This window comes from Thunnus maccoyii, chromosome 1 (genome assembly GCF_910596095.1).
Source record: "Thunnus maccoyii chromosome 1, fThuMac1.1, whole genome shotgun sequence".
Taxonomy (NCBI): Eukaryota; Metazoa; Chordata; class Actinopteri; order Scombriformes; family Scombridae; genus Thunnus; species Thunnus maccoyii.
This window is the reverse complement of record NC_056533.1, coordinates 25,723,198-25,750,301: the sequence shown is the minus strand read 5'-3', so window position 1 is coordinate 25,750,301 and position 27,104 is coordinate 25,723,198. Positions and strand designations below refer to the sequence as shown.

Below are 27,104 nucleotides of genomic sequence, written 5' to 3'. Positions count from 1 at the left end.
TTTGGGCAAGACAATTATGAGTCTCTGCTCCAAAGACCCTGGGCGTCGACATTTTTCTATGGCATCATATAACAAATAATAACATTAATAATTAATAATAATAACATTGTGGGTATAGGTTCTATCAGTTTGGGACTAAATGCCTCGAAGAATTCTATGGCTAGTACTCATTGCCTTCATTGATTAGGTTTGTTAGGTTGGTTAGGTTTAGGCATGAGGAGTGAGATGGTTAGGGTAAGAATATCAGGGTCAGAGGCAATCAGAGGCAAAACAGGGGCAGGTTTTCGCAGAACATTCTGTCACCATCCTAGGAAAAGAAAACTTTCAGTCCATGTTAACAGTAACAGCCGTGTCTCATACAATCTGTACAATGTTCAAACAGAAAACAAAACGAGCGTTCCTAGAAGCTACAACAGAAACTGCGGTAGGGAGCCAGTCTGAGCCAACAGCTGTGAAGTGATGCGTAAACACTATTTCTGAATTTGAGAAGTAGCTAAACAGTGTTTATGTGTGTTTAGCCTCCACTACAGCCCTGATTAGAACACACCATATATAGTCTATGCAACACACATATGAACATGTGCGAGCCTATCACGTTCCTGCTATCCTGCTAGTATAAGTTACATTTGTTTTTATTTGTTTCTTTTAGGAGGGACGGTGTGTCCCATTGGTGGGGTGGGCTTCCCCTCCAAGGCAATGGTAGGGGAAACAGCTGTGCACTGTGGTTTTTAGTAAACATTTCTTAAACAGGAGAAAATACTGCATTTGTCAGGGACTATTTTCAACAGCAGATTTGGTGCACTAGAAAACAGCACTTTCACTCACATAGATATGCACAGACTCGTGTAAACATATATCTAAACCTTTTTATCTCTTTTGAAAACTATAAACAAGTGAATCTAAAACCTCAGGTTGCATATTGTCTCCCATGTGCACACTAAGTATTGCAAAATGCTGTTTCCTCTGTAAACTGCGTTCAGAGTTACAGCCTTTGAACTTCACATACTGAGCCCTTGAGCAGCGATCTACCTACCGGACTATGAAGCCTGGGCTGTAGACACTACTTTTCTGATCAACACAAAGCATTCTCTCTTGTTTCCAATGACGCACCATGAATTTAAATGTGCCAATTAGTGTACGTATTTCCCCTGGCATTGAGTTCACAAAGTATTTGATTGAGATTCTGCTGCACAGCAATACAGCAGAAAGTTCAGATGCCCTACAGGCCACTGCGGCTGAGTGGGGTGAGCTACATGTTATTCATAGTATGGATTCATTTAAGTGTAGTCAGTAGGTGGTTGCGTTCAGGGTAATTGTTAATGCTCATAGTTTAATTAACTTATATTCACCAGCCAAGTGTGTATATTTCAGGGTCATTATTTTTGTTTTTTTCTGAATTAACAAAAACATAGGAATTAAACTATGTATTTTAAATATTATAGATTCTCTCAAGATATGTTTTAAGATGTATGTAAAATGCTCTACTTTGAATATTACCATGTGTCTAATATGGTTTTTCCACATGGTTTTCTCATTAAAATCCTTAAAATGACATCTCCTGCTTTCCCCTCATTAAAAAGTCCAGAATCTATGAATATGCAAATATTCTCAATGTATGAGCACTGGAGGCTTCAAGTTTCCACATCACACTTTTGTAAGTTGTATACTGGACCACAAATCATGCTCATAGCTGTTAGCTTGCCTTAAACTCAGATTTTTGGTGAACATAGAGACACTTTCCACTTTAAGCAGATGAATATGAAAACAGCCTTCTAGTGTCAAACTCTGCATGTACATCATTCTGCACTGTGAAGTTCAAACATCCACCTGGAGTAACAAGAGGAAAAACACATTTTGAGTGGAGGGGGACTAAACTATCTGAAATCATATACAAAAAAAAAAAAACAGAAAAGGGAAAATCTGGGATGAAACCTGTACTAAAATATGCCATTTGCTGCACATTTCCACTGTTTTTATATAGAGGACTGTGGTTGATTAGTAGTATAATCAGCAGCTCTTTTGCATTTTGTCTTCATTCTGAAAGCATATTTGGAACTGCCCTTGCCATGAGAGGACCTTGTTCACTGTAACCTACTGTGAATATTAAATGTGAATATGATAAAAAAATAATGTGGACATAATGCTTCTTGCAGCAGTAAACACACCAACCTTTGATATGTGGAAACATAAACTGATCCACCTAAATAAATCTGTGTATTTTTCTGTGAAAAATCTATAAATGTCTGTTTTCTGTTTTTCACAACCAGCTGCTGCAAGGAAAATCCATTCCTAAACTGGGGACATTGGACCAGATTGAAACAGGAAGTGGAGATGCAGAGGGACGTTACAGTGGGGACTGTGATGATGAGGATGGTTGTGGTGGTTCAGGTGGTGGCGAGGTTAAGAGGAAAGTCCAGAGAGTCACCAAATGTAAGTCTCAACCTTTTGTAATTTTACTGAACATTAAACTAATTAATCATTTTAACACCCAGCAGACATAGCTCAAGAGCCCATATTTTGCACCAAGGAGACCTTGTTTACTTTTTAGCTGCAGTGCTTAAACATTTTCAACCTTTTCTACCTTTTCAAAGTCGCAGGATTTAAAAATGAAAAGTAGGATTTGATCATTCAAAGGTGTAGTTGCATAATACCATATTTTAATAACACTTGCTCCAGTCTCCATTTTATGACAGTCATAATAATAGTCATTAAAGATAATAGTTGCTATGGGGACATTATTGCAATCAAGGCCTGTTACTTCAGAAATTATTGCTCCCCAGAGAATCAGTAACCCCTGATGAATCACAGCGTCTGAGCTCTCCTCTTCATTTTGCTACCTTTCACACTCTCCTCTCTTCTCAGCACATGGATTCCTCCTCTCCTTTCTCCTCTACTCTCCATCAAACATGCTAACAACCTGATTAATCACCTCTCTCGTTTTGCCTATGGCGACAGCTAGGAAGGGGGCGTCATCCAAACAAGCCGTTCTATCCGTGTAAATGTTTCCTCTACTGGTTGTCAGTCTGTCTCGAGGCTTTAGCAGCTCAGGATCAGTGAAGCTTCTTAACAATCGCTCATCTGAGGCTGTAGGGAGGCTCTGACATTTATTACCCATTACAGTAGAGCCGCCCTTTCCTTGTCATAGGCCAGATCAGCCTGTCTCCTATATTTATGACCCGCTGTCTGCTGTGACCTCTGTCAAGTATCTGCCCCCTGCTGCCTGACCCTAGCACAAATACAGAGGATTCCCCACCTTAGCCAGACCCCTGGTCAGTCCCTCCAGGATTCTGCAGTTTTTTCTCATTATTTCTGCAAAAACAACTTTCAGTTTTTTTTCTTAGTGGCTGTTTGCTGTAGGTATGTTTTTTAATTTAATTGATATTAAATGAATTAGGAAAAATTGAATGCCAAGGACAAAGCAGGCCAGCAGGTTTAATACAAAACACCTCGTCAACCTGGAGGAGGTGAATAAAGGTAACAAGGCTAACATTTTCAGACACTAACTGGTGTATGATACAGGTTAATAAACATGTGTTGAACCCTCATTTGACAAATGATTTGAGAATGTTAGTCACAAATAAAGACTTGGTTACTGCCTTCACACAAGACCCGGTCTGCTAATGTAGTAAGCTTGCATAATTTTCATCAGACAAATCGGTGTGCTACAGTGTTGTCAAATTTCACTTTCATTAAATATTTTTACTGCACAGCAGATTATGTGGGCGAAGGATTATTTTTATTTATTTTGTCAAAACTTTAAAAAAAATTTCCAAATAATCTTCTAGTATCTGCCATTGTGAATTACAAAGTTTATGGTTGAGAGTTGTTGAAGTGAGCACAAACACCTGTTAGAAGTTACATTAATCCTATAATTAAAAGGAAAAGGCTTGGAATTTTCTATATATTTCTAATTTTCTCTTATTGTCAACAATTCTCATGTGCAGAGCCAAACCAACAATAAATGGATCTACTAACTAGTGTGTGTGTATCCAAAGTCTGATATATTGTATTCCTCTGTGCCGTAGACCTCCGTTGTTGTCCAAATACTATTAAAAACACATCAGTGAGCCGCACCATTGCTGGGTGACATGTTCCTTATATCACAAACAGTTTGGGCATGGTAGTTTGTTAAAAAACGGCTCCAAAGAATAATAAGAGCGATCACATTTTTTAGTGTCTATAGTGTAGTTCCATGTAGGCAGAAGCTTGGCTCCTCTTAACAAGGAACTCCCCTGAAAAAATGATTTGTGAAATTTTGGAGGGTCTCTAAAATACTCACAGTATGCTATTTTTGCCATCCATTTCTATTTTTCTGTATCTTCATCACCATGGATCATGCATAAAATTAGGCTACTATTGATGTATGATTCATACATGAGGGTGATTCATCACTAATTCACTTTAATAAAGATACCGGCATGCATGCTATTCTTGCCATCAGAATCGAAGTGCGGTGGTGCAATATCCTATATTTAACTCACTTTGTACTAAAGGGTTTTGAGAAATTTGCAATGTACAATGTAATATCCTTTCCTTTTAATGTAGAAACCTGTGTTTCTCCTTGTTTGTTACCAAAACCAAGGACTGCCAGACCACTGGCAGAGCAAGGCTGCAAATCCATGTAGATCATGCTATGTGCAGTCTAACCCCATGCACACTGATGGTAAACTCCAGGTCCTTGATTCAGCATGTAATGTAAAATTTTAGGCTTTATTTGGATCATTTTATACAGGAAGTACAATGACAGACAACATCACAAGTGCTCTGCTCATTTGGTTAAGTTGCCTTTTTTGTGATCTACATGAAACAATAACGGACCATTTCTCAGAGAACCATGAACAGGCCAACTAGAAATACAAAACACCTGTAATTAGAAACTCGTTACTTGAAACTTGTAACTAGAAATACAGTTTGGGAATCTGAAAAGCTACTATGTCTGCTGTAGCCACAAAGCTGATAAATTGGCTACCATGAGGCTAAATCACTGTGGTAGAGATACAGTATTAATGAATGTGGTTAGTTTTTTATTTCAGTCTGTGTGCAAAACCTCAAAACAGAAAGCCAAAAAGACAGAAGTAAAATATTAAATACAACTACAGAGGCAGAAACAAATGCAACCACATAAACAAGTAAAAAAAAATCTATGATGGTGAGACAAAAATAAATGTAATAATAACATCTCACAAAACACATGATCAACAAACAAACAAATGATACTATTTACAAGTGAATTCACAGGGAAAGTCAGAGATATGTTAAAAAAATAGTGAGACAAACTTGTGTTTTGTGTTGTGATATTTTCTGTAGTTTTCTGAGTTTATATGATGTATTTTTAAAAAAAAAAAAACTTAGACTAATGGATAAATATTATTTATAGTTTATTATTTATGAGACTGTGAGTGTGCCAGTCTATCAAAGTAAATAGACTACAGTGATATTGCATGCCCCAGTGCACCGTGGCAGATACAGCTTAAACACCATGTATAATTTAATTTGATTTCTTCCCCTGCAATTATCCATTATCCCTCTTCTTTGTGTCTTTGATGTTTATCAGAAGAACATGCTGATGATAGATCAGCATGATAAGGAAATAAAATGGGATAACCTCAATAGTGACAATAGAGGCCTGATTTAAGGGATTATCCTCATTAAGCAGAATTACTGTTGTGTGAGAATGATATGTATGTGACAAGAAGAAACAATGTGAGTTCATCCCTCTCAAACATTTCAAAGTATTTGAATGCTTAGCATTTGCAGGATGGTAGTATTTACTGCACTGCACTCCAGATAGCTGATCGAGCTGACCAAGTCGTTGTTTTTGTAAAAATACGATTAGGCTGATCTGTTTGTGCAAACCCACAGAATTATTGACAGCATGTAGGAAAAACAGAAAAAGATTGATTTACTTCACCTTGTTCAACATGGAGGTGCACCGTACACAGCACGTCAGATAACACTAACCAAAGAAAAGTCAGGAAATTAAGACATACCCGAGAGAGTATTTGGAATATTTCATGCACTTTCTGCATAGCACCTGTCAAAAATGGTGGTTACAAAATGCTTAAACACACATACAAAGTCTTATAATCACGAGAAACCAACACATTCAACACTGTTTTCCTCACTAATTACATGAAACAAACATTTAACACTGATGAGAACTAGCACCCCGTTGTCAAGACTAGCATAAGATCACATCGATGTGTGTTGCAGCCTATTGCAGTGAATGTAAAACCAGTATTATAATTACTAATTATAATTGACATAATTGGAATAGTAATCAAGAAAAGATCTAATATAATCCAACATCAGTGGAGCTGTAGTGGTCCAGACTGTGGTTGTGTTCGCTTTGTGCAAGAGTAAAAGGGTTAAACTGCTTCTATGTACTTTAACCCTTACAGCACAAATTGAAGGTCTTAACTAGAAAACTACACAGCCAAATGACAACAAGAGAAATATTTGGAATTTCATTTTGGTGATAAGGTGAAGCTGATGGGTCTCAAGTGGAGATGAGATGATTCTCTGCTGTAGTGCTACTGTATGATTGAGGTTGATGAGAAATTTGCACACCTGGTTTAATCACATAAAAACCTTGCCTGGCTCAGATTTAAATATAATAAATCCACTTTTGCCATTCTGGATAAGGTAGCTTATTAATCTGTACACAACTGTGAGATGATAACAAACAAGACTTAGAGCTACAGCCATGTTAGCAGCTCTGTGAGGCTGTATTTGCATAGTCAGCATGCTAACACGCTCATAATGACAATGCTAACATGCTGATTTTAAGGTATAATGTTTACCATTTTCAACATCTTATCTTAGGCTTCATCCTTTGGAGACTATGGATATCTATACCAAATTCCATGAAAATCAATTCAATAGTTGTTTCCATCAAATATTTCTGTCTTGACCAAAGTGGTGTGCCGACCGACCGAGATTTCCCTCCCTAGAAAAGACCACAAACCGATTTCACACAAACGTACATGTAGGTCCCTGCACGATTACAACATATAAATAGTAGAAGAGGAGAAATAGAGGTTTTTCTCAACTGCCCTTTATCCAATCCTGTGACCTGTCAACAATGCCTGCAGTGGAGAACAACTAAGAGGTTTTTTCATGCTCCAACCCCAACAGGCAGCTCTAGGCCTCTTATCTGGCCTGGCATGATTAAGCTGCAGACACTGTGACTGCTTGCAGCGTGAGCGTTGTACTGCAAAAAGACATCTGTCAGACACAGTGGCAGCAGGAGAGACACAAATCGATTTCTAGCAAGCAAGCACAATGAGGGAAAGGGGAAAGGCTCCTTAAGCATGAGTCTTATTAATTAATAGTGTCTCAGCAGGAGAGTATTTGATGTTATCTGAGCCTCTCCCTCGCAGGGTGGTGGTAAATGAGTGCTGAATGTAGCTGTTGCATGTAGAACCCCTCCACTACCTAATGTCAAGTGATAATGGACATAACAGCATTCAACAGGGGGACCTGTGCACATTTTGCAAAACCAATTTTCTGTGATAATTTACGGTATTGTATATATTTCAACTATAACGAGAGACCTGAGAGATAGGGAACTACATCAAGGCCACTTTGTTGGACAAATACAGTAATAGGCCTATCACTGGGAGCCATTTGGAGTTTTCCTAACAGGCCCTGTAATACTTGGCTGTGCCTATTAGAAAGATCTTTATCCTCATTACAGTGTTAGATCAAATTAGGTCACCTGCTGTGACTCCTGCACTCCTCTGTTCCCGTAATAATGGGATGGAAATCATTTACAGCAGTGTGTCTCATAAGCTTTTGACCAGTGAGTCTCACTGGGTGGACTCCAAGGTTGTCTGATTATCACTCGATTAAATTAACCCTCTGAACTAATTAATAACTAAATGATTCATCATTTTCATTTCATTCAAGACTTTCATGTCTCAGGAAGACTGTACTGTTATACGTTTAGAAAAAAGTGTAGTTTTAAACTGAAATGCTTTATAAATACTATTTAAAATAGAAAATCAAGCAGTTGTAACTAATTAAGTAATTTCTTAAAGCTGACTTAAAAACACTAATAATATGATAATGATATACAGCAATGGTTGTCAACCTTTTTTGTCTGACATACACCTGAAGTTGAGCTCATTGACTCCACCTATCAGGAATACATTTTAAAGTGGATGTTATTTAAGACTATTAATTACATAAAAGTGGATATTGTTAAAACATATACATCTACGTATTTTTTATGCAAGCCATGGTGATACTTGAATTGTCACTTGAAGTGGCAGAAGCTCAAATATTTATTCATTACTTTTAGCCAGCTACTTCAGCGTCTCTGCCCAATTAGTTTTCATGCACTCTACATTGCCATATGTGGAGACTTGCGTATGTTGGTGGAAGGTGTGTCTCACACCAAAGTATAAATATAAATAAATGTTAATTTTCCTCCTCAACACAAATACTATTACTACTACTACTCCACAATCTTTCCAAGTACCCCTTGGCAACCGCAGAAGTACCCTGTTACATGTAACCCTGGTTGGGAATCAGTGATGCACAGTGTCGCTTCACACTTCACACATCACTTCACATTATAGCAAGGGCTCATCATTTTTGGTTTTTGATGACATACGATATCAATGTATTCTTATTTATTTTGAATATAAATAAAGAAAATATCTGATACATAGAAAATATATATGTTGAAAGGATATCAATACAAGAGTCTGAATGACATTTGATTGAAAAAATACAATCAATTGCGCAACCCTCTGCACCTTCCCTTAGCCCATGTACTTTTTGTGTACATGATTAGCAGTTCATTTGTGTTTTCTCTCTATTTTTATCCTCAATTTCAACAAATTTAACCATCTTCTGAGATGCCCTCAAATAGGAGGACATTCTTTGCTGAAAACACGACAAAACACATAAAATCATCACATCAACCAATAAAATCTGATGAAAATACCAATCTCCCCTAGTTTGAAAAAAGGCACTTTTCAATGAAAATTGGTAAAAAGCAAAAACGATGAGCCTTTATTATAGCCACAATAGCAGTCATGTAACACAGGAGACAGGAAGGATTGTTTGTTTGTAGGTCAGGTTATGTTGAATGTCAGTCTCTGGCCCATTCTCATCCACAGAATTTGGGAGGTAAAAAGTCATAATTTAAAAGGTACTTCATGCCATTTTAAGTAGGGAGAGGTTAGTGAACGTATAATGTGTGCAATATCAAATGGCAGTATTTTCTCTCTACATATGTACTGATTTAATTTAATTGATGCTGAGGAGCTACTGTCTCTTGACCCTCTGCTATAGCTGTTATGTAATATGCTGTAGTTATAGCTCTAGCAGCTAATGTTAAAATACAGCTTTGATTTAGATTTGGGACTGATGCTGAATAAACCTACAGGCCAGTATGTGCATGTATTTATGGGTGAAAGAATAATCACGTAACACTGACGCTCAGTGGCTTATTCATCCAAAGCCAGACTACTGCAATCATCCAGAGCAGGAGCCTGGATGATTGGGTCCTAAAATGATCCACACCTACTGGTTGTAGAAACTAATAGTGCTGCTATGAACCAGTTACTAACAGCAGACTCCCACCCTGCCTGTTTAACACAAGGCAGGATATTGCTGATCATGAAAGATCCCCACAAGGGAACAGCAACATCCAACTACTGTCCAATAACCTGTCTCTCTTCAACATGGAAACTCCTGTCAGGCATCATCTTTTTGAAGCTGAAGGGACATGTGTGTCAATACACTAGCAAAGCTCAGCAAGGGACTGGAAACAACACCAGAGGCCCAAAGCTGCAGCTGCTGGAAAACAGAGCTGTCAATGCACGACTACAAGTTGAGATGGACCGATCTCAGCACAGTTTGAACTAGAGCTGGCAGATATGTTGTATTACAGTGGAGACTGTTTATAGTGGTCACGGTTACAGTGATCAACCACTTACATAAATCAAAAAGCTTGAGACAGAATCATTCCTATACAAATGCTGTTTGAATAATTTGCTTTTTTTTTTTTTTTTTACCTTACTCATATATGATACACGTATGTACTTAGTAGCTGCGGCACCGTTATCAGGCGTTGCGGCGCCCCTCCACAGGTTTCTGTGGCCCCCACCTGCGCAGCGTAAACGCACAACCTGTTTGTTTCCAGCTGGTTACCTGAGGCTGGTGCTGTATGCACACTGAAATCATGATGGGAAAAAGAAAATCATTTTCTCTCAATGAAAAACTTAGTCTCCTTGAAGCTTATGACAAACTGCCAAAAATGACACAATAAATGCAGCAGCAAAACAAAAAGCATTTGAAACAGCTGTACTGTATTTTGAAACAGTCAATAAAATTCAGTAAATAGTGAAGCTGTCCGTTTCATTACTTTATATTCATGTAATAGATATATACAAATGTTGATTAGGTGGTAATCTGCATGAGAAATAAAGGAACAAAAAGGTTATAATAATCATTTGCTTATAGTGATCAATTTGACCCAGATAGATGTGATCACTTTAAGCAGTTTCCACTGTATTATGATACAAAATTCAGAGAATTGATTTCAAGCAAATTACAAAAACTAACTGGCTTTTCTGGTGTTCTGCATGACGGTGGTGCTCAGTTCATTGTACTCAGATGTATTCAGATTAACCAGTTTATGATTTTTTTCATTTGGACATATTGCATTTTATAATCTCTTTAAGGCTCCCCTCCTGGTGAGCCCACTCTGTTCTCATAAACAAACAGTCGTAGTCGGATTTCACCTCTTTTTCTTGTTTTTTCCTCGAAATGGAAACTTCTCAAATACATTCATGCATGTTCAAGCCTGAATCTGATCCAAAATATGCGAGTGGACAATGCCAACAACCTGTGGAAAACCTTAGCAACAACCTTAGCAACAAAGGCTATGAAAGATTGCCGTTTGTGGGCATGTGCGAACAATCTGACGTCATCACAAGGAGGAGGTAACTTTGCAAGTGGCTGAAGGCTGAAGGCTTTTGTCTTACAGGGATCATTTTTACATACATTCCCCTCAAGTTTTGGAACTTTTCATTTCACATAGACTTCCAACATTATAACCGTATAAAGATAACTGAAAATCACAAAAAGCACAATATGTCTTTAAACCATATTGCCAATCCATATTCTGGATGAAAAACTGCAAAGCCCAGGATTCAGTGCAGCACTCACTGATCCTTGACTGTCTCGCAGTATACAAGGTCAATAAGACATTAAGAGACTTCATCAGAAACTCAATGGACTTGTGGAGAAAACCACTAAAAGATGCTCTCAAAGTTGAAAGTCACTAAAAGCTGCTCTCAAAGTTGATCACACAAGTAACTATCGTTCACTGTGCCATCTGTCCTCGCTGCTTGTTTGCAAAGGCTTTAGACAGCATGGTGGCTCAGTGGTTAGCACTGTTGCCTCACAGGAAAAAGGTTCGAACCCCAGCCATCCTAGGTCCTTTCTGTGTGGAGTTTGCATATTCTCCACATGTTTGCATGGGTTTCCACCCGGTGCCCCGGTTTCCTCCCACCATCAAAGACATGTTAGGGTTAATACTCCTGTCAGTGCCTCTGACCAAGGCACTTGCAAAAGAACTGGAGTTGGTCCCTGGGCACTGCACTGCGGCTGCCCACTACTCCTAGTCTGTGTGTATAGGACGGGTCAAATGCAGAGGATCAGTCTCCCCTTGAGGATCAATAAAGTACTTCTTCTTCTTCTTTAACCCCTTCAGTCAGAACACCATTAAAGAGTGGACACAGGTTCAAGAGTGGGGTCACCATCAGTCACCTCCTCTACATGCAAGCCATCAAGCTGAATGACAAGAGGATCTACAGTAATGACTCTGGAAAGCCATTTGGAGTGGAAAATGTGGCTGGGTGGGAGAAAATGGAGGGAGAATAATTGGAACTGAAGGGGTTGAAAGACCACATAACAGACCAGCCACAGGACAGCTACATCCAAGATACTGAATTGTCACATCAATACATACAGTTGTCAGATATACAACTGATGTAGAACAAGCAAAGAAAGGATATTAAAGTTTTTGTCAAGAAACTGAAAACTCTAACATTTTAAGTTCATCACCCTCCACTGCAGCTGGAGACAGTCAAGGTTAGCATCAAGGACACTGTATGAAACAGGAAGCATTCACGAGTACATTAATAAAATGGCTCCTGTCATCTGCAGATGGATGAGGTGGCTGCCAGAGATTGCCAGAAAAAGACACCATCTGCCATTATGAGGGTCCAAAGCTTATGGAGCAAATGATTTGATAATGAGAATTAAGTCCTAATTCAGCATTTTTCTGAAAAGTTTATCTCTGTCAGAGTATTTTGATTAAATTTCTACAACTGCAGGTAAAAAGGTCACTGACATTTGTCCATTAGGAATTTCAACTTTGCCAGGATGGAGATTATATTCATCACTGTGACCTTAAAGGTGCAGTGTGTAAAATTTAGTGGCATGTAGCAGAACAGACTTGTCAGAAATGGAATATAATATTCATAAATATGTATTAATTACTGTATAATCACCTGAAAATAAGAATTGTTGTGTTTTCATTACACTTTCGTTCGCCATGTTGCTCCACCATGTTTCTACAGTATCCCAGAACAGACAAACCAAACACTGGCTCTAGAGAGGGCCTTTCACGTTTTTCTTGAGTATCGTGGCCACCAAAGATTCTCCTATACAGGGGGGGGGGGGACCTACCATTTTCCATCTGTTTGGAAAATGGTAGGTCTAACAGTTAGGAATTTCCTTCCTGTTTGTGCATGTTGCATCTTAATCAATGTACAATTAACCAAAAGTTGTGCTACAATAATGATGTAGAGAGTTGCATTATGAGGAAGAAGAAAAAACTGGCATCATTGGCCTAAAGTTGATCTTGTTCCACAGTGATAGACATTGTTGTAGTATGTTATACTTGGGAAGTATCAATCAATTTCATTTTTATACCGTACCAAACAGTTTGGATCTTCAAAACTCCAATGCAACAAATAAATGTGTATATAATGGATTTATCTTGAGAGAAAATATTTCATACTAGACCTCACATACCTCACATACATACCTCTTAGCTCAAGTTTATTGTTATTGGTTAAACATACATACTGTAATATTTTGTATTATACCACTGGCAGTTCTGCTGCTAACTAGTGGTGGAGAGCTCTGAATCTTATCCAAGATTGGCTTCTCTTTGAAGCCTCTGTTGTAGACATGCAGAAAAAAAAGGAAAAACTTTAACACAAACAGTAGGAGCTCTTCCCTACAGACTTCAACTATATTTGGATATATTCATATATTCAAATCAGCCTTATCAGAAAAATTAAGGCATTTGTCATTCAATTTTAAACTCAATCTGTTCCTCTAATCTATGAATGCCTGTGTATGGGCTTGTTTCCTTGGTAACTTTAAACCTGTGGTTGATTTGTTTCATGTGTTACATGAAATGTATTTTATAATAAGGTTTAATTTTCAGTTGAATATAGGTTACCTTGACATGCCCAAGATTGCTAAACTACCTTAAACAACATATTAACCCCACTGCCTCCTACTCATCCACAGATCGTTCAAGGTTTTAGCTTCACAGTGGGATTAGTTTATGTAAGCAGTCTCTTGTGACTCATCATGAATGCCTCCCCCGTTTGGTGTGGGCTTATCTTACTCATATGGTTAATCGTGCACCTTTCTCCGACTCAGCCTGCTTTCAACTTTTGAAAATGATAAATGTGAATGAGTTATCAAATACTTGTTTTTATCAAACTAAAATTAGGTATGGAAGGTAATGTAAGCAAAACAAAAATACTCTGTGTAGCTGCTCTGTATCCTTGCAGTTGGCTCTTACCATTGTAGTTACTGACATGGTTTAACATTTAAAACTCATGAGATTTGACATTGCATATTAATCTTAATATATATCCCTTAATGAAGGCTTTAATCAAACCACAGTAAAGCCATAAAAGCCCTAGAAAGTCTGAGTCTGGATCTATATTTACACTTTTTCATTAAAGAGGACATATGCTTTTTGTGATTTTCTGTTATTTATATACTGTTATAATGTTGCATGTCTATGTTAAACATGGTCAAAGGTCCAAACCTTGAGGTGAATGTATGTAAAAATGCTACCTGCAAGTCAAAAGCCCAGTCTTCAGGCTGCTTTGAACACTTAGTTTGCAATGTTACCTCTACTTCCTCCTTGTGATGACATCAGATTGTTTGCGCATGCCAACAAATGGCCGTCAGTTCCTCAGTCGTTATCGTTAAGGTTATTCCATGGGTTGTTTGCTTTGTCCACTAGCACATTTTGGATCAGATTTGGGCTCAAAAATGTAGAGATATATTTGAGAAGTTTCCATTTTGAGTGAAGAACGAGAGAAAGAGGTGAAATACTACTATTACTGTTTGTTGATGTAGCCACCCGAGCCACTAGAAGTCTGCCGAGGGGCAGCTTCCGAAAGCTGGCCAATCAGGACAGAGTTGGCTCATTGGGAGGGCGGCCTTAAAGCTAAAACGGAGGCAGAACTGAGGGGCTGCATAAAGGGTCAGTTAAGATAAAGTTTTTTGAGCTTTAAATCATGCAAAGATATTCCAGTAGAGCCCCAGAATATAAATATAAACCTTGAAATGTCCATGATACGTCCCCTGTAAATATTGTTGAGGTGAAGGGATTGACAGTATGTCTTGTCACTAATCAATCAGCAATAACATTGATTGTAGATCACATAACAAACTGTATTATCACACTACCTTCCACTTTCCAAGTACTCCAGGGCTTTTTCTCTTTGTTTTATGCCCTTGTTCAAGTGACAGGAAAAATAAAGAATTTGTCCCTGCTTGTTTACAAATAAGAATTTGTTTACCCTGTCGCACAAGTAAGCTGCAAAGCATGGAAATGAAAGCATGCAGATTAAGATCTGCTGTGTATTAACATATGGTCACAGCTCAGATTGGATTCTGTTTCAGATGACACACACCTTGGGTATGTGCTTTGAATGCCATTGCTGCTTGGCACTGCTTGGATAAAAATAAAATGCAATTGCTTTTTGATTTGCCACGGTAAACATAATGACATTTTTATTGTAACATAATAGAAACCTTGCATTTTCTTTATCATTTCCCGTCCAGGTGTTTGTGTTTTTTAAGCAAAGTGTTTTAACCGCTGTAAGTTATCATTATCTTGAACAGCACATTCCCATTTTTCAATCATTTTCTCATACCTCGCATGATTTAATGGCCGGCTTAATGAGCTGCGGCTTGCATGTGGAAGGACATCTCATTGTGTTAATGAACCATGAAAAGGGCAAGCACACATCACTGTGCGAAGTGTTTTAATAATCAGCTCGGTGTCAGACACACAGCCCATCTACCAAAAGCCTGCTCTATCAATAAGCACAGATGCTGAACGTTTCATTAAGACAACTTATTCTCTGATGGCGTGGCAACCAATCGACTTTGACCCTCCTCCTACTGCTTGTCTACTCCTAGTCTCTCTGGCTCCTACTCACTGTCTGTTTTGCCACCAAGTAGATGCATTAAAACCTATATTGGACCTGATCTCAAAACAATACAGTAGCTTTCCTATTTCTATTCCTATAATTACTGTAATGGAAAATCCAATAAAAATCTTATTTCATTAGGCCATATCACTTGCAGCTTTACTCTGATGTTGACTGTTGAGATGGTTGTACTTCTGCAACACCTCCACCATTGCTGACTACATTCTCCTTTTGTTTTAAAAATCATATTAGGCACCATTCTATATTTAAGTCCCAAATGCACTCAAAGTGTCTAACGCATGCGTTTTTGAAGTATACCTATTGTTTTAAATGGCTGAATGTGCACTTTAAGTGTTATGAGGCGTGTCAAACTGCCTTGACGCCCCTATTCGGACCTTGTTTTGATTTTGGGGCGTCAGATGAGGACCCAGCAACCAAAGCTGTTTTCTGCAGCTGTAACAGAGAGCGGGCGTGTGAGCTGAGAACACCAGCGAGTGACAGAGAAAGAGAGAGGCAGCGCAGCGGTGGTCGAGCGAGGAGAGCAAGTGGTAGTGAGACCAAAGCCGGTGAATGAGACAAATAAAATGTTATTTTCTGATTATTTCATGGTGGTTACATTCTAAAGCACAAATAAATAACCATCAAACACTCAACAGATACTGTGGAAACAGACATTCTTTCTTTCATTTTCCTCCTCTGCATTTCTCCTTTTCATTCCTTCATTACATCCAACTAACGCAGCAGTAAATACAAAGAACAACAGGACAAATCTGTGTTGGTTCTGTGGTGTTGGCATTTCAAATCTGATGCCTGCAGTGCACCATAGGAGCATCAATTGACACATGTCAAATGAGGCGTGTCAATCATTGCTTTCAGTGCAGTTGGGCCTTTAGATTATTTATTAGGTAATAACTGGTTTTCTTCATTTCTCATTAGGTTGGTCTTGTAGCCGCACTGAAGTGTGTATAATTTTAATCTTTAAAGTAAAACAACACTGTCTACAGCCACAGGTCTGTAAAGTTATGGTCACATTACACTTCCGTCCTATAAATATCCACTCCATTTCCCAGTGTCTTCTATTGAAGGATGACTTTGACTGGATGGATGTGCTTGTTCTGTCAATAGAAACACTGCTGTACTGTGTTTAGAAATAGAGAAATTATCATTGTGTTTCATCACTATTTTTAGTACATTATCACACTGTCAGACTAAAACTGTAGCGTTGCTCTCATACACTGTTTACCATTTGTGATTGATCAATATTTATTTATGACCTTCATCAGAAATATGATGTGGCATGTAATGCCTTATTTTTTGGGGCTGAGTGTGGGGAATTTTGGTTGAACAGAAACATAATGTGACCGTACCTTAAGGCTGTACTTAGGGACGGTGATGCTTTTGGCTAAATGATAAATTTAGCATGCTAACATGCTCACAATGACAATACTCACATGTGGATGTTAAGAAAGTATAATACTTAATCAACCAATTCATTCTTCCTGAAATGAATGTCCAAATTTGTAATGTACCATATTTCACACCAGTCCATCCAATAGTTGTCAAGCTATTTCAGTAAAAAAACAAACTGTCAACCTCATGTTGTCAGCAGCAGAAAAGTATGGGGCTATGGAGTTAAGTAGGATTCATCCTCTGGGGATCACACATATCTGTACAAGAATTTCATGGCAATGCATCCAATGGTTGGGATTTACCGTAATGAAAAATCTAATAATTTAAAATGGTGGACCCACGTTGCCCTTTATAGAGCTATGCTCCTAGAAATTATATTTTTACTACTGTATACGTTCCCCTTTTCTCTAAACAGAATTATATATTGCAGCGTGTGGCATCATGAAAGTAGACTTTGCATGACCCACACCACTTGTCAGCATGGCGACATATGACAGGCAGGTTTAGTCTCCTTCCTCTTCATGTCATCTGAAAATTTCACTCAGCCTTCATCCTCAGACCTCCAAGGTCATCCTTAGATGTGCATCAGCAACCCTGGCAGACCCACGCACTGCTCTCCCATCATGCCTCCTCTCTGTCTGCCTGCCCTGCCAGGCATAAAAAAACCTATATACTGTTTGTCTGCTGCAGGAGCTCTCAGCTCATCTTCTTCTTCAACAGTATGCACACCCACAATCCTGTCTATACACAAACATGCATGGACACACACACACATAGTTTCACATGCACTCTCACTCTCTGAAACACGTCAGGTGAACTGGTGAAAATCTGAGTCACCCAACAGGAACAAGGTGTCTGAATCTACTCAGTCTGATGTTCTGTGTTGACCTTTAGTGATAATGGATGAGAAATAATGGAAAAGGCTGATATCCAGGCAGGTAACATTGCTGCAGCAGCTTTATTTTTGTCATGGTCACAAATGAAAGTTGACAGACATGATGCTGTTACACTTTGATGTTAAATTTTCAGTTGTGATTTATTTCACAGCAGCAGTTACATTATCATTAAAAACATGGTTTCTCAACAGACCTTTGTCTGACTTAAAAGATAAGCATACAGAATCCATCATCTTAAATAATCTGCTTTTGATTGCTGTGTTCCTTTTCTGCATCAGTGCACTGAAATAAGAAAAAGCTTTTTGTGCTTTATAAAACTCTCCATTCCACTCAGTTTCAAACCTGCTCACAGTCTCCTCATTGAGCAACATGTTGGTCAAATGTGTCAGGTATTAATTGTTATCTCTATGTTGCCTTTTAAACTAATAGCCTGTTTGTAGTTGTGCAAATAAAAAGGCAAAAAAATATTCTGAACTAAAATAGTGTTAGTGTTTTGTGTAAAAACAACTGTTTTAGTGGTCCTGTGTATGCTGTCTGCTTTTAAAGGACATTTGTACAAGATAGGCATAACCTTCTCTAAAGTCTATTTTCAAACATCTGCTGTTTCAAACTTCTCAAATGCACAAAAGAAATACTCCTACAATACTGATACTATATAGATGACAAAGTGCTTTTTTGTTTGTTTGTGAAAGAGACACTTTGGCAACATATTGGTATTTGGTAAATTGTGTCTGTTGTAATCAAATGCTATATATGTTCTAACATTATTTAAGTTCATGCAATAGTTTATGTATAGTTAGAGTATATTTTGATGAGTATTATAGGTGGACTTTGCTAAGGTTATGTATATACTTGCTATTATTCTGTTTTTAAGTGCTGGGATCCAGGAACATATATTTTTATTGTTTATGACAATAGATAGTGCCATAAGGCAGTTTTAATGTGCATGGGTATAAAATGCCCTCCAAAAAACATGGTGCTAACATGTAGAAGAATCGAAAAAAGATTTTGATTGTGTATAATGTATATAACCTTTGTACATGAGATAGTGGGTGATAAGATGGACTTGTAAGTACATTGGGTTTTCACAAGAAAATTGGATTGAATTCAGTGGAGCACAAGTCAAACTTAGATACTTTGCAGACTAAATGGCTTAGGAACTTGGAACATGGTAAAACAGCTACTATAGTTTTTCTGCTTTTTTACATTTCACACAAGAACTGAGAACATTATTTACTGTATATGTTAGATAATTTCAACAAGGACTACTGTTGTAGGCATGAATATAAAAGATGTTTTGTTTGGAATTTTGGCTCATGCTCACTTGATAGCATCACACAGTTCCTGCAAATCTTCTTTCCGTGCATTCATGTTGCAAACCTCCCCTTGCAGCTCATCTCAAAGGTGCTCTGTTGAGTTGAACTCTGGCGACTATGATGGTTGGTGGAGTAAACTGAAGTCATTGTCATTTTCTTGGCTACAAAGCACTCTTTATCTTCTAGAGATAAAGAGTGCTTTGTAGCATGGTCCATTATCCTGCTGGAAGTATCCTTTTGAAAAAGGGTAGACTGTGGCCATGGAGGGAATACTCCTGGTCAGTAGCTGAGAATGGTGTAGCATTTAAATTATGCTCAGTTGGCATTAAAGAGCCTAACGTGTGCCAAGAAACGCAGCTCACAGAATTACACCACCATCACCGGTTTGTTCCTGCATGACTGGATAGATCCAGGATACCCTTTAGCAACAAGTTCTCACCCTACCATCAACAGGTTGCAACAGAAATCAAGGTTTGTGGACAATGTTCCACTATTCAGTCATCTAAGTTTGGTGAACACATGCACTCTGTACCCTCATTTTCTTCATGTTAGCTGACAGCACTGAGACCTTGTTTGAGTCCTTTGGTTCTGCAGCCCACACATTTTCAAGGTTCAACAAGATGTGGCACTGAAAAGCCCTCCTGGACCTCACTGTTGTGCTGCACTTTTATTCCTGTGCTTATGGTTTTCCTGTTAGCCTGAACAACCCCTGCCCTTCCTTTGACGTCTCTCACTGACAATGTGTTTTCACCCTATAAAATTGCCACTGAATGCATATTGCTCTTCACTACTCCAATCTCTTGAAAATTTGGATGTTGTGGTGTACAATTTGGCAGCTGATTCCCTTTTAATCAGACAGTACTGACCTCTTGACCCTGTCTTTATGCTCCCCTATATTGAGTTGCAAACATGTAATTCGTCCTTTGGAGGACAAATTAATAGGTATACCTAATAACGTTACCACTAAGTGAACATGTTTGCTTTGGCTGAGCACGGCTCCATCAATATTTGCATGAAACTCTCTCTCAAACACTGGTAAACCTCAGGAACAAGACAAATAATTGTATCTGGATGAATAAGATGGAGCTTCTTGAGCTGCAAAGAATGAGAGGACTGAACATTTGACACGATAACCATCTGGGACAGAAAATGTACTAGTGTCAACAGCCTTGCAACCACATGATTGTATCAGTCAGATATCAGAGAGCTGATATCTATCAGCGATCTGTGATCCCCCTGTGGGAGCCATTTTTCCCCAGGTTTTCCTCCTCAAGACCCACAATGACTGATTTTCCACGTCGGAGTGATTGAATGTCACAACACTGTGTACAGCTCTCAAACACCCTCACTTCTCTCAAATCACATATTAGGTGCCTATTGTGTGAAAACTGAATTAGCAAAGTTGTATCTAAAGTAATAGTAACTAACATGTATCTATTTTTCTATCTCACAATTAACAGCAATTTAGATACATGTTCTACAATCCAATATAAAAGTGATACATGTAATTTGTAACAATCCCATACACTGCCATTCAAAGCTGGTTTGATACAGTACAGTAAGATTAATCTCAGAATTAGTTTTAATTCAACTCAGATTTGGCATGATTTAAAAATCATACATTAATTAAATTGTATTCTGTTCAATGGTATGTGAATTAAGGTTTTTCACTGGAAGTATGTAGTTACTAACAAAAATACATATTCCCTGATTTTTTATCTAAACTCATAAGTACACTACAAAATGGTGCCTGCTCCAACAACTGTAAAAACACACCATATCATTATCATTTCGCATTTTCAAACTAATTGATCAATTATGATTGCCACCTATTCTAAATGCAAGGCTTCACTCTCACTCTTTTTGTCACAATTTGTAAAGCTTTAGCATGAGTATATCTTGTTTAGATGCCTTCAAAAACAGAGCAGTCACCTGTAGCAATTGTGAGAATGAATGAATGAGAATGTGTGAAAACACCATGTGAATCGCACAAGATCTATGAATTTTTGCCTTATAAGAGCAGATAGTGAAGGGAGGACCTAACCAGTGCTCCTACAATGGGGGACAGCTTGTTTTATATTTCACCCAGATTACATCGAAGGACATGCTTTTGTAGAACATGCTGGTGAACACAGAAGTCACAATGTTTACACTTCAAGCTATTTTCCATTCCAGTTTAAACAACTACAATAAATCATATGTTTATACAACAATAAATGGTTCCTTTCAACATTGTTAATTTAAAGATGACTCAAGACTTGCGCAAATACCAAATATAAGTGTCAGAAACCCTCATACATTGTTTTGTTCAAAGCTACATACCACAAATATAAATCAGTATGTGCGTGTGGAAGCTACAATTTGATTTAGCATGCAAACTATTCAGAAAAGAAGGGATTTAGTTTAAATTACAGCTGTCTAATTGGTGGGCACCCTGTTGTAAGAAAAGTGTCTTAAAAGAAAAAGATTCTTAAAAGATGATCTATCATTATGCTGATGTTTTGGATAATAAACCAGACCAGATTTAATTGCCAGCATGTTTTGGTGATACATTCAGTTCACAGTACAGACAGGTGCACATTATCCTGATGAGAAGCAAATAGGACTGTGAAATCAGAAAATACTGTAAACACTTTAGCAATCCAGGGTTTAGTAAATAATTTGAAAAATAATCATGCCTTTTAGCCCTATTAGTGCACCATATTGTCACCTGCACCACACAAACAACAAATAGAGTAAACAGCAGAGCTGAGCAGCCCAGCAGAGTAGGTGCCTTATTAAAGCAAACATTTAAACTGCCTTTTGTGCCTCTTCTTGGAGCAGGAGGAAATGTTTTCCATCTCAGGCCAAAATTCATATTTTCATTTGAATGCCTCCAATGAATGAATGATTGCGCAGTTAAAGGCACACAAGCCAAAATTGGAGCAGTTGGCACACACAGGAGGTTTTTTTTTTTTGTGGTTTCTGCAATAGGTTTCTTTATTCCTTTTCAATTAACTTTGAGTGGTTGAGGCTGTGCCTAACAATGAGAAAGACATAAAACATTTCGGGAATAGCAGATCCTTAATTTCCTAAAGACCTGAATTACAGAATGCTGTGTTAGTTTACATGTGTCCACCTCTGCCAAAAACATAAGCACAGTCATAAAACAAATGCTCTGGGTGTTTTAATATGCTGTGAAAACCTGTTAATAGGGTCAGATTTTGCAAGCAGTTTAATGGTTTCAGCTTGTTTGTTGCCAAAGAATAATGAACATTTACTCAACAGTAATTGTTCCATCAAACACGAGAGGCTAATGATATGACTTAAACACATATTTAGATTAGAGTTAAAAAAGAAAAGAAAAGAAAAGAAAAATATTATACAAATATTTTGCTGTCAGAACTGTACATTTAATATTGAAATGCACTTATTTTAGCAAACACAAAGAAGTGGAACTGTGTAAACATTTTTTTTTTCTTCATCACTCAAGTCCAGAATGTCTGTAGAGTAATCAAAGCGATGCCTCACTGACCTCAACAGTTTGCCTGAAATTGATTCATTGCTATTCAGAAACACTTCCTTGCAAAGTGAAAAGGAAATAAAGTCAAATATTATGTTGTGGGCCATTTTTGAGCAATTAAATTCTCCATTAAGACTCGTGTTGAAAGTGTCTCTTATCTCTCCAATTGCTTTTTGAATTATACTGTAGAAAGAAGCCATGACATTGCGTTTATTATGTGTTTCCTGGATCAAGCCTCCCAGTCCACTACAGACTGAAAACATTTCTGACATTAAATGAATGGAAGAATGTGTTTGGAGCTTCTGAGTAATGTTTCAGAAAGTTTAGGAAGTAATGTTCAAATTCGATGTGAAAGATTCGATTTTTTATAGAAGTGCAGGGCGGCATCAGTCATTCTGTTGCTGTCAGAAACAAACAGCACACCTGGTGCAACAAACCTTGTAGACACAGTTTCAATGAGGAAAATGGAGGGTTGCTGTTTGGTTCACCTATTTTACATATCTCTGTTGTCGTATAAACTTGAGCGCCATCCAGGCATTTTTAATGGATCGGTATTGGGTACATAAAGCCCAATGCCTTTCGAATCCTTTGTTTGGTTGATCTGGGTATTGGATCAGACTACGTATTGGCAGATCCTCAATACTGAAGGGATTGAATCAGGATCGGGAGGCACAAAAAATGTGATCAGAACATCCGTAATTACAGTGCAGCTAAATTCTTTTCATACACAGAAAAACATGAAGATGTGTTTCATAGTTCTCTTTGGCAAATCTGCATTTCTGTGTAGCTTTTGCCAGTTTTGAGAGATTGCAGTATGTAAATCTGAGGGATTGTGCAATAAACCGGATGATGCAAATAAATTGACAGTTTAAGTGTCCCAACAGGATTTGGTGATCAAAAATCAGTGTTATTCCAGATTGTACACCATCAGCAGCACTTTTACCCTGGTCTAGTGTGTTTGATCTGTTGCTTAGTCTCCTTATATATCAGTGTGTGCTCATTTATATATGATGATTTCATTTTTTGAGCTTTTGGGCAACATGCAGGTGGAGCTGATGAGCAGCAGTGGGAACAAGCTGTTTTGTTTGATTAAATTAGCTGATTGACTAAATCAAATCTTTCCTGATTTTGTCTTTTTTGGGTTTGCAACTTATCTGGTTTCATGTAGGTTTATTAGAACTATACTCCCCAAATTACAGTGTCTTGGTCAGATATACTGTACAAATTGACCTTTTAATCTAAGATGGCACTGTTGGTTATCAGCCACCTCATAAGTTTTGATATCTGAATTCAAATCCTTGATAAAAGGCACATATAATCAACTTTTCTTCCATTTTTGGAAATGTATTTGGAAATGTGTGTGTACTCGGACACCAATGGTTTAAATTGCATTATTCTATCAGTGAGGAGATTTTCTTGAGGTAAACTACAACTACAAATAGAACTTCCCTCATATGGGGATTTATATAGTTTATATAGCCCTGAAGTGAAAAAGTCTAATGAATTTATAGTTTAGGATAACAATATCTACACCTATGTCTCCAATAGCAACAGACTATAAAAATAGGGCATTTTATACTTAACAACTATAATATATCTGTTGCAAAAAACACTTTTCAGTAACACTGTTGTCACTAGGCTTTGAGGCAATGAAGTACTTTCTGTCTCACAGTTGCAGAAATTCGCATTACATCAAGCGTCTAATCCAATTTTTACATGTCAGTTGAGAGTAAACAACCAGGAGTTGGATTACCAAAATGATGAAATCACTAAAATGAAAATATAATGGTAGTCATCCTTTATCATTATTGTTATGGGTTTCCTCAGGATCAATTACATTTCTGTCGGTGTCATCTTAAGTATTTTTTAGTCATTTTTGCATACACCGTTAAGTCAGAGATGTACAGTTTTAGTTATTGAGAGATAAAACCAGTTTAAGTACAGAAGCTGCTATTATGTGTCAGACTATATATATCTTTATCCATAAACTGCTTCATTGCAGCGCAATTTTTTTAGGGCCTGTATTTCAAATTGGTTCTGATTTCAAAATGATGCTTTACAGATGGTATGTAGTGATGACTTTTATCAGATAAGAATCTGGCAAGACATGCTGTGCAAAGGCTTCGCTGTGTGTGTCAGAAAGTCAGAAAGCTCCTGTGGGATACATGTGGTTTCAAATGTTTGAATGCCATGCTGGTCTACAGTACTCAATTTTGTGTGTGTTGAGTCATAAAAATTCGATTAGATAGTTGACATTATCAGCACAGACTGGGCTGGATTCAGCTGGATTAGGAGGAATAAGATTGAGATGTCACTCCATCCCACTACAAGATAATCTGTACAGAGCTTCTGCCACTTTGGTCCCAAAATGTGGTTGAATCATCTCAGACTTTAGAGCTGAAATTAAGAAATTATAGGATGTTTCTATTTAGGTAAAAATAGAGAACATGAGTAATACTTTGAGAATAACAACATCTATTATTTATCTAAAAAAGTCAGTAATAGAAAAAAAAAATTGAAAACCATGAAAAATGCGGAGGATTACAAGTCAGTGTAGTGGTCGTAAAGTGGTTGTGTCCTTTTCCCTTTGGAGCAGGGTATTCCTGTTAGAGCAGAATCTGAGAGGATGGACATCCATTATCTCTGGTGCCGTGGAGGTAGAGAGAGGATTATCTGACTCCTGCAGGTTTAGCTGGCGTCCCACGGTTTGCAGACATCAAGATCCATCTCCCAACTGTCGATCAGAGTCTGGCACTCGTCTCCATTAGCACCTTGTGGCAGATGTTTTCCATCCACCATCCATCGCTTAGTGTCACACATCCTTAATTGGGCATGGTAATTATCCAATCACACAATATTAAGTGTCCTATTTGTGGAAATGCGGTTGCTGAAAATGAATAGTTATTGATTAGCAACACTGACATTCAACTTACTCCTCTTCACACATTAGCCTAGCATTGATTGCTGGCAGCACTTCCTGTGTGCAATACTGAGAATCGACCGGATTCCTAATGTGTGGTCCAGGCTTGACCATTAGAACCATCCATTATCACACTCGCCATCCACAGGCTTGTCACTAAGGCCTGGTGGGAAATTGGCAGACATGATTGTGACTGTGAGGCAGATTCAGGTTCTCTGGTTTCTGTCAGCAAGCTGTTGCATAATTAATTGACCATAGCCTATAGTGTATGGTTTTGTTGCAGCTTAGAATATGTATGAAGCTGATTTAAGTGTGCGAGTTAGCCTGGTGTTTTGTTTTGTGTCGACCACAATATGTGCCCCTTATTAAAGGCATTAAGCTTGTGGATTAAGCCTCACCATTTGAGTGTTGTCTTTTGTTGTTAATGTATTTCACATACATTTTTTTTTGTCTGTCACTTCTTTGGCCTATATACAGTAGAATATATGCACAACTCATATGTATTTATCCCAGCATGAGATATATGGTGGTGAGTGATTTATGCTCAATAAATTAAACATCTTTAATCAACTACTTTGATTATGATATATTTAAGTTGCATTTAAGGAGGCATTTTTCACTTCCTGTTCTGATTTTACCATGAGGGAACGATATTTAAATCTTTTTGGGTGGAGTTTTGCCCATTGAACTTCAATATAATTAGGATTTATTGGTTAATTCTTTTTCACCATTGTCATGTCACTATCAAAGTCAAATATAGTCAGCTTGCATAGCTGGCTGCTTATCATTCTATCCCCTCCAGTGGCCTTCTGTTCAAATAAAGACCCAGTCAGCTGTGTGGAGCCTGATTTCATTGCGTATACCGGTTGTCCGCACAAGCAATCTCTTTATGTTCTGCATTTATGGGTAACCTGGGCTTGCTGGGGGTCCAAGGTTTGGGGAAGATCTATCATTGTAACACAGGTAGGCAGTTTAATAACGCTGCTGGACTCCTGAGAAAAGCCAGGCATTTATTTAATGTAACGTGGGCAATGTTGGGGGGGCTGACAGATGGCCCAAGCAGGAAAAATGATGTCCTGTTACCTCTACCTGCTGAACTCATAGAGCACAGCAGCCCAGGATGGAATGTGCTGCCTTGGACTCTCTTTTGGGATTAAAGTGTAAATATAAATGAAGACACTGATGATTTGTTTTTTTGTGTACATTTTTGGAAACATAAACATCATTGGATTAGAAACTAATCTAAATATAATCTAAATTCCACTTGCCCCACTTAATGAAACCTGATGTAATTCAGGCAGGATATATCATGGCTCACATTAGCTGAACTATAGAATATGTTTCTATAGTACAAAAAGCTTTCTAAATACATTTGGGAATGTAAATCCTGCACGTTGGCAGGCAACATTTTTTCTAATACATGAAGTGTGACATCCTTATACTGCACAAAAGTAATAAGGAAATGGTTTGGTGGATGGTTGGACACACAAAACACAGCACTTTGAGATCAGGGTTCATGTCCTTTGTCCCATTAATTATTAGGGTTACTGTAGGCTACAA

The 27,104-nt window shown here is 37.9% G+C and overlaps 1 protein-coding gene across 1 annotated transcript in view; it reads left to right on the top strand.

Moving 5' to 3' along the window:
- gpc5a (glypican 5a) overlaps positions 1-27,104 on the top strand; it is a 118,503-nt gene that overhangs the window by 74,206 nt on the left and 17,193 nt on the right. The window contains exon 8 of the mRNA XM_042421657.1: positions 2,268-2,430. Within this exon, the coding sequence (XP_042277591.1) occupies positions 2,268-2,430 (163 nt within the window). The remainder of the gene's footprint in view (positions 1-2,267; positions 2,431-27,104) is intronic.